Source organism: Rhea americana, unplaced genomic scaffold, assembly GCF_003343005.1.
Source record: "Rhea americana isolate MKP2758 unplaced genomic scaffold, rheAme1 scaffold_218, whole genome shotgun sequence".
In the NCBI taxonomy this organism is placed as follows: Eukaryota; Metazoa; Chordata; class Aves; order Rheiformes; family Rheidae; genus Rhea; species Rhea americana.
The window spans coordinates 131,226-140,254 of record NW_028186321.1 but is presented as its reverse complement, the minus strand read 5'-3'; the positions used below and the strand labels follow the sequence as shown (position 1 = coordinate 140,254).

The 9,029-nt window shown below is 41.9% G+C and overlaps 1 protein-coding gene across 1 annotated transcript in view; it reads left to right on the top strand.

The window, feature by feature from the left end:
- Positions 1-9,029, top strand: part of HTRA1 (HtrA serine peptidase 1) — a 37,512-nt gene that overhangs the window by 819 nt on the left and 27,664 nt on the right. Inside the window, exon 2 of the mRNA XM_085305287.1 lies at positions 5-164. Within this exon, the coding sequence (XP_085161413.1) occupies positions 5-164 (160 nt within the window). The remainder of the gene's footprint in view (positions 1-4; positions 165-9,029) is intronic.

Sequence of the window (9,029 nt, the reverse complement as noted above, 5' to 3'; positions counted from 1 at the left end):
GCGGGCGGCCGCCGGGCGCTGCCTCTGCGCCAGCAGCGAGCCCGTCTGCGGCAGCGACGCCGTCACCTACGCCAGCCCCTGCCAGCTGCGCGCCGCCAGCCGCCGCGCCGAGCGCCTCCGCCAGCCGCCCGTCATCGCCATCCAGCGCGGCGCCTGCGGGCAGGGTAAGGGCGGCGGGGCCGGGCCGGCGCCCGCTGCAGCCGGGGCCGGCGGGGAGGGGGTCGAGTCCCGCTTCCCAGGCGCCTGCTGGAAGCGCAGCGAAGTGGCCGCTCAGCCGCGGTCATCGCGCACCTGTCGGAGTCCCGCGACGAGCAGGAGAGCAGCRGTTATGCCGTGGTTCTCAGGCACTCGTCGAACATGTGGGGCAAGCAGGGAAATGCCAGCTAAACCATGATTCTCATGCACTTGTTGGAAACTTGGTTTAGCAGAGAAATAGCTTACACCCCGATTCTCATTGCACTTCCCTACCTACAAGTGTAAATCTTCGGCTATGATGCGAGTTCCTTCTCCAGCTGCAGTGTGCACAGCTGGAGAGGGAGGAAGGAGAGGTATGGCCCTAGGCTGGAGCTGCTGCTGGGTGCTGGGGAGCTGGGGCTTTGCAAGAACTGAGAGTTGTCCACTGCACTGTTATCTAGAGTGAGCTAACCTAGGGCGAGGACTTCCATCGGCAGGACTCAGCTGCTTCAGGTCATGCTTGCCTTCTAGGGAGGGACAGCACCGCTGAAAAGCGAACTGCTCTGCAGCAGTCAGGCATCCTAGTTTATGGCTGGCATTATTAGGAGAGGACCAAAGGAAAGGGCTGTCCTTGGCTGAAGTGTGGCATTCAAGTTCAGTGAGAAACTAGAGCAAGAATGCAGTGTTTTTAGTCCACCGAACGTCAGGGGAAAAGAATCTTATATCCAACTTTAAACATCTCTTTCCCTCCCTCCCTCCACTCAGAAAAGTAACCCTTGAGGAGGATGCAAGACTTGGAACCGGGGGGAATCAGCGTCAGAACTTGAAAGTTCTGTACTGGTAAAGGTCTGAGCCCGACCATGCAGCCATAGCTACGTTTGGGACGTCTTCCCGAGGGCACTTACAGCCAGGCTCCTTATCGCAAAGAAATGCCCTGGGAAATAAAATCAGGAGCATAGAAGCTGTTAAAATCTGATTACAGTAAATGGATGCAGTACGTCCATGTCAGCAGAGCAGGCAGTTTGCGGTCTTTGCCCATTTTATCAAATGCACTCTGATTATTACTAATGGCTTTGCTGGAAAAGAGGAAACTTGAAACTGAGCAGCATATTCGGCTGAYTTGCAGTATTTTGGTGGCGGGAGAAGGGAATGGTCATCAAGAAGTAGCTGTATAGCTAATAATAAGGAAGCGTAGTAATTTCCCTTAAGCATTATTATTAGTTGTAGTCATTTTGGTTGAACTGGATGTAACTGAATTCTCAAYGCTATAGGACGGATTACTAACGCCAGCTATCTGTAAATCATGTAAAGACAAATTACTGGATTAGGAAGCTGTTGCTCTGCATGTGAAATAGTTGTACTGGACAGCACTCTGGAGTGTCCAGTCTTATTTCTAGTGATGGTTCGTGCAGGACATGACACAGCAATACAAAAGCAGACTGGTAGGCGAAAGTTGGATGATCTGTTCCCTTCCGTTGTGTTTGCAAGATGCTTTCTTGCAGCTCCTCATACAGATTGGTTTAGTTTTTATGCACTATTATATTCATTTTATGCCCTAAGTTTATTCATTCTTAATCACTCAGTACTGTTAGGGGCTAATATGTAAAAATTTAAGTCCTTATTTCTGAAGCAGTAGTTGTATTTTAGTAAGTTAATACTGCTTTCTTAAAAATCGATCCTTCTGTTGTAAGTTGTATTATGCTTTCTTCCCAGTATTTATCCCTCATCTATCCAGCAAAAGAATGTTATGAATTGTAATGACTGTGGCCTGCTCAGGCAGAATCCTGTTCTTGAAGCCTTGAGAGATCCAATTTGTAACTTGTGTATCATACAATCAGTTTTTTTGTGCCAGTGGTTTTCCCCTCAGTTTAAAGGTTATGTTGTGTTCCAATGGGGCGTTGCTGGCATTTACTGGTGAGAGAAACAATTAAAGCTTTCATGCTACAGTTTCCTCATCAACAGTACAATATAGTTCTTTGTGATTTTATTCTCAATTTGTAAAACCAATATTGTTGTCTCACAGTCTTTTCTGCTAAATGTTCACAGAAAATCCTGGGCTGATGAGTAATGAATGTCTCCTGTAGGTTGTAATGAAAATGCATAGGATGGAATTGGCTCATTTTACAGCTTGGCATTTGGTAGGTGTCCTTAGCAGTAATTTCCTTTGTTACAGGGAAAACTAAGCTCCAGGAGACGAATCACATCACATACTGTTCAGACAGCCACTTTGCCGCTGTTGCACCTCTGGTTGGAGCTCAGTTTAATATCTGCATCAGTAGGGACAAAAGGAAGGTATTAGAAAAGCAAACCAGTAGTATGCATTATCAGACAGAGCAAACATTGCTGCAAGCAAAACTTTCTTCAAATGTAAAGAACCTAAAACAAAAAGAAATGGAGAGTGGGCTGTAAAGCTGCATTCCCTAAAGGCAAATTGAACCACTCTTTATTTAAAAAGGCATTGCCTAGTATGTGACTCCTTGGAGAGTTGTTACTTTTAAATTTTATTTTGGCTTCAYTTCCAACAGTGCTTTTTCTGCTTCCTGATGGAGTTATCTTTGATAAATACTTATATACCTTTACAGAAATGTATCCTTATAAATAATTTAGTGAATATAATACAGTAGTCCAGGGAAACAAGGGAATGGGGATGTAGTGAAAGCATTTGGAAAACACTTTAAGTTTCATATCGTTTTAGTAGTTGGCCAAGTACTCTATTGTGCTTTGCTTGTAATACTCTGAAAATATTCATGCTGTTACTGTATAGAATAGCTTCACCAAGAGTTTGTCTCCTGATTCTGTCTTTTGCCTTTGATTAAAATGATCATTTTTGTCTTCTTATCCAAAGCCCCATATCAAAAACTTATTCCACTTTTCATCTAAATTCAGGAGCCAGCATCAGAAAGTAAACAGAAGGAAACCAAAGAAATTCCAAGCTCTTCTCTTGATTATCTCTGCAATTCTTTGCTTTATCTTCTGTTTTTAGGTATTTTTATCAGAAGAATCCAATGGTTGGTCATTTCTAGGATTTATAGTCCTATTTCAAATAACATAGTTTCCAGGAAACTCTGAAGATGCAAATGTGATGTGGCATCTAATTTAAAATAATTACTTATTCAGTGACTGTATATCGCATGAAGTTTTGTTTTTTTGCTTTTTTGTTTTGCAGTTTTCATCACAGTTAATTCTGGAGTGCTTCTTTTGTCTTTCTTTTAATGTTTCTCAATGCATCTGTTCAAATAAGCCTATAGGGTGTGCTTATGAGGGGATGAGAGAGAGATAGGGGATAAGATTGCTCCTGATCCATGTATATAAGAGGGTGGTGTTTTCCTATGCAAAATAGGTGTGTGAGTCTTAAAGCTTAACACTTCACAAGCCTTTCCAACCATTCTCCAGCCTTCAACCTGACACTGGCGAGAGGATGGGTCCTGGCAAGGTGCAAATGTGTCACACTGACGTGCTGAGGGGTCCTCCACACTGTAGTGTTGGGGTCTAGGGATGCAGGATCATTCTGCAGCCTGCTCTGCAAGCCAGGCACTCAGAGAAAATATGTGGGGACTCCTGAAACAGGAAGAGGTGAGCACTAAACTAGCCATGTTTGGAAAAACTCCACAAACAGGCAGGAAGTGAGTATGTTTTACTAATGTTTGCTAAATGCACAGAGTGGGAGCAGGGCTGAAAGCACCCTCYGTAGACTCACCTGTGTTGAAATCTGGTGGTCAGGTGATGAGCTGGGTTGTGTGCTGTGCTAGGGATATGTGTCGCCCGCTTTCCTCAGTGCCTGTGTTCATGCCCGGGTGGTGCCCTCTTTCCATCTCTCTTCCACCCTCGCTTTTGGTGTTGTCCCAGGCTGTGCAGCCTGCGTTACCTGTCCTTCCTGTGTGCTACTTGTCCTTCCTGCGTGGCAGCAATGGGCAGCAGCACCTGGGCATTCATTGGCAGATGATGTGACCCTACTTTTCATATCAAAAACTCTGCCAAACAAGCCCTTGTAGCATTGACAAGCTATGTGCCATCTGTATGCCTGTCTGGACAGGACTCCTGAACTGAAGCTTTAACAAAAGAAGTCTTCACCTTTCTTAATGGATTTGAGTGATATTGGTAGAGAATGTTTAGACCTGTCAAAGCATGTGCAGGGAGAGGCTCAGTGCTTGCTGGGCAACATGAGATGGCTTAACATAAGTGACAATACAAAAACACAAAAGTGTTAAGGTCCTCTGAACAGAAACTGTAACCATGTGGGTGATGTCCATTCTCTCTGGAATGAGATCGGTGTGATGAAACCTCCACTGTTTTGTGTTTCATACCAACCTCATGGGTGCTTTAAGGATGCCTAATGCCAGGAGGATATTTTCTTTTTCTTTTGCAAATGTGTTCTCTGTGCTTTGAGCTCCCTGCTGTTGGCATCTTGAACAGCTGGTACATCAGAGGGAAGAAGACTCCGGACCATCTACACAGAATTTAAATAGTAGTCTTCCCTTCCTGACTTCTCCCGGCAGGCATTTTGGGACAATGTGCCATTCTCTCCATGCTGTGTTCTAGAGAACTACACTGCGAAATACGAATTAACTGTGATTTATCTTTTAATCTTTAATCAGAGTAAGTGGAAGAAAGTTCCTTGTGAATGCGCTGTACTAGTCTTCTGTGTCTCCTGTGGTGTCCCAATATCCAGGGCATGCTAACATCTTGTCGCACGTGGTTCATGTTTTTCTGTCACAGAAGAGTTTTTGTACTRTGGCATCATATTTGGAGTTTTAGATGTGCATGCTGTTCTGTTTTAGGTTAAACAGGTCATTTACTTCTTGCACTGGAGCCAGGAGGAGGTGTATTTAGGAGAAACTCTCAGTTCCAGACCTGTTTATATCATCAACAGATCCAGGTTTTATCATTTCTTTTCCTCGTGTTATCATTTTATGAGATGGAAAAAAAAAATCCATCACTGAAACTCATTTTCTTGCAAAATGGCTGATGTAGTATTTTGAAACACACCAGGCACAAAATGCATCCAAGTTACTCTCCATAATTAATCTGGCAGAAGAAAATGACCTCAGTGGTCAATAAGCCATTTTTCATTAATTCTAAGTCTCTTGAAAACAACATAAAAATGAAAACCATGCATCAAATGATGGGAAAGAGCAGTAGATGGAACTGTTTAAATTTCTTTGCTTATAGTACTGATAGGGCTAAATGGTTTGGCAATGAATGGTAAGTCTTGCAGAAATGAATAATCAGGGCAGGAAGAGAGACTCAGCTGAGAAATCTGGGAAGGTTGGGAACTAAGCCAGATATTTATCAAGAGGAAAGTTGATATTGTTCTTGTGAACCAAGCTTTCAGCTGTTTCCCTAAAGATAATAATAGACATTTCATGGTTAGTGTACTGAAGAAATGTTAAGAGAACTTCACAGATTTTTTTGCCACGTGTTATGTCTATAAAAATGACCTGTGTGGGACTAGGTGTTGAAAACACTTGATACATAAATTAATGCTCCAGTGCCATTGGGTTAATTTTTTTTAGCCTACTTCATCTCCCTCAATTACTGTGTTTGGGTGGTCTGAGAGAGTCATTATTTTCTTCTGACTTTCCTCAGTCTTTTTTGCAGCAGAGGGAGAACAGGAGGGAGGGAGGGAAGAAGCAGCTGAACACAGTGGAAATAAATAGTAAAATATTTCCAGAAGAGAACCAATTCCCAAGTGTGGGATTAAAAAGCATTTCCAAAGCCAAGTATTCAACTCCAAGGAGAGACAAATGTATGAAGTGGTTTGTCTAAAGCAGCTCACCTTTTCCCTTCTCCACATCTAGATTTCCTTCTTGGGGAGTCGACAGTAATTCTGTAGTCACTAGACATCAAACAGTAAAGACTTGAAATAAAGACTTGAAACAAGGAAAGATTCAATCCTTTCGTCTTCTGGACTCTGAAATTTAAAGGTATGCATGAACTAAACAGGAGTACAAAAAGCCATGAGTAAGCAGTAGGAGTTGTAGTAAATTGAGTTTGGATGTGATGGAAGCAGCATATCCTTAGCAGTTAAAGGAAAGTATCTGCTGTCCAAGAAACTCGAGAAGGTGGAAAATATTTTTCAAATGTGAATTTATGTGTGCTTGGAGTGAAGGAAAGCAATACTAGAAATAGAAGCTGGAGTAGTGTGGAACTTACCTTTCATTGTAGATGAAGTCATTGCTCCTGTAAGTTGCCGGGGCTTCTAGGGTCCCTGGCTGGACTTGGTGGTGTTGTAAGTCCTACCATATTTGTGACTGGGCCAAGGTGAATATATAATATTATTTTGGAGACTGTGTTCAGGATGTAGGAAAAGAAAGACTTTATTTTGGTATGTGGATACAGGTCATAGTGTTTCCTGGACTGGTTTGCATGCCTCAAAGAGTCAAGAATATAACTGAGAAATAAATCTGAACTCCCCTATATTGAAGGGGTATAAAAATGCACTGATTTATTCTAGCTGAAGATCGGGAACTCATATCTGTAGTAGCGGGAACTCATATCTGTAGTAGCGGGAGATGCAGTGTTTTCAACCTGCCATGGGTCATTAATTATGTTATTTTAAAGTTTAGTGAATTGAGAAGACTTTGGCTACCATATTTTAGTAACTGCAGATGAATTAGGCAGCCTGGCAAGGTAAGCCTTGAATTTCTAGGTGAATATCACATGCCTTGGTATGCAAGCACAAGGCTGGAGGCTGTCTGGGGCGTGCGGTTTGCTGAATGCTCTGCCAGGAGTTCTGCTTCTGGGGGGACAGTGGTGTGTGTRTATGCATGCATGTGTGCACACGCCCACCAGAAAAATGTGTGTATGTAATGCTCACAGACAGAAATAGAACTATTAGCCCGTGCATTTCTTATGCTCCAATTCTGGAAGCAGTTGCAAGGACCGTCAGTGGCCCTGTTAGTATGAGCAGCAGCATGTTAATGGAAGCAGTGCTAAAGATAGGGTAGTTTGCAGGATTGGGGCTGTACTGAGTGTCACAGCAGTGTTATGCTATTYCCTGTTTAAAATTTTATGTGTTACTAGTTATAAAGCCTTTTCTCATCTGTCATTTTTTTCCTATTGAATTCCATTACCATTTCTCATTCTGTCTTGCATTTCCCTCCTATTAAAAAATTTAGGAGTCTTTTCCTGTGAGGTGGGAGAGAGGGATATGCAGCAAATAGTTCTGATATCTGGTTTTGCAGACTTGTTACTAGAAATATCGATGATATGGAGGTAAGGTGGTTAGAATTAAGAACTGCTTTGAGTTCAATTAGATTTTTCACATATTTTACTGACAAAAAACTGAAGAACAAAATAATGCATGTCAAGTCTGTTAAATACCTGTTGCCTAGTGGTTTTTTGATGGTCTAAGGTTTACAATAGTTTACAGTATGTGGCACAGCAGAGCATTAAGAGAGCTCACAATATTTTTAGAGGCAGATGTCGTTACTCTATTCTACAGATAGTGAATCTAGGGCAGAGGAAGATAAAGAGCTTTAGTCAAGGTCAGCCAGTAAGCCAGCAGCAGAGCTGAGTGCAAACTGAGGTTTTAAGAGTCCCCATTCATTTTCCTCCCCCTTGCCAGCATTGCTGCTCCATTTTTTCCATTACTTTCCTTTTCCATTACTTTATTTCTTAAACTCGCAGGCTGCAATTTTGGCTGAAAAGTTCTGCAAACAGAATCGATGATCTGTCAATCTGCTTCTGGAGAAAGTAATATTGGAAAAGGAGAGAAGTGGATTGGCTGAGCACTAACACAGAAAAGAAATCCAAACAACTCTCTTCCCCCAATCYGTCTCCCAGAAAATAAACACAGAACCCCAAGAATCTTGTACTTTGACATTTGTGTTATTAAAGATGTCATTCCTTCCTTTTTGCAAGACAGCAAATACACTGTTGGCATGTCTGCACACTACCTGTGGATCTCCTAATGCAGAGATTTTTGCCTATAAAAGTAAAGCTTGGCTAACCTTTGCTTTCTTTTGCATTCAGAGAGCAARCTGGGAAAGGCAAAACCACTTATAAGAAAAATCTTCAGATGATTCATGGAACAAATTGGGATAGATGTGTGGATCAAAATGTAACTTACAAATGGCTAATGTTGATAGGGTAGCAATTAATACAGTAATTAGAGATCTGCAAGTGACAAAAACGTATATCAGAGAGAGGGAGACAGAGAGAGGGAGAGGGTCTTTTCATACAGTGAAATAGAAACCTATCCTTTTTTAAAACTTTATGTAAACTGGAATAGGGCACTCTGAAGGCATGCTGTCTCACCACCTCCTTTCTGTAGTTCTCGAAATGAGATAGCAGAAGTATAGTCTCCATTAATCCAATTTCATTTCTGAGATACTTACTGATTTCTCATGTGCACATTAAAAATCTGAAACTTCTGTAGGATGATTTCTGAGACATATACAGACAATATTGACAAACTGTAGGATTTATTCAATGTGTAGATCTTTGTGTCTTTTGTGATTAATTGTGCTAGACCTCTGTGTTTTACCTTATGAAGCCCTAGGGAGGAGGAGTATGTGTGTGTTATTATTGTTTTCTTTTTTCTGTTTCATCTTTTATCAGTTTGGTCCTTCTGTGCATTTTCTTTCTCTCTGTCACTGTAAGAAGACTCCTGTCACAGCCAGGTGGTAAAATTAATGCCCTCTCTCTGGCTCCAGGGAGTGTGTCTTAGGAGGCTTCTTTCATGTTTTCCATTAGAGAAAAGTTTGTTTAAAAAGCAAAACCAAAACTTTCTTGTAGGTTCTCTAGTGTCTTTATATGAGGGTTCCTCAAAATTGAAATTAAATCTCTCTCAAACAGGAATATTTGCTAAATATTCAATGCAAAAGTTTCTTGCTGATTTAAATGAGACTTTA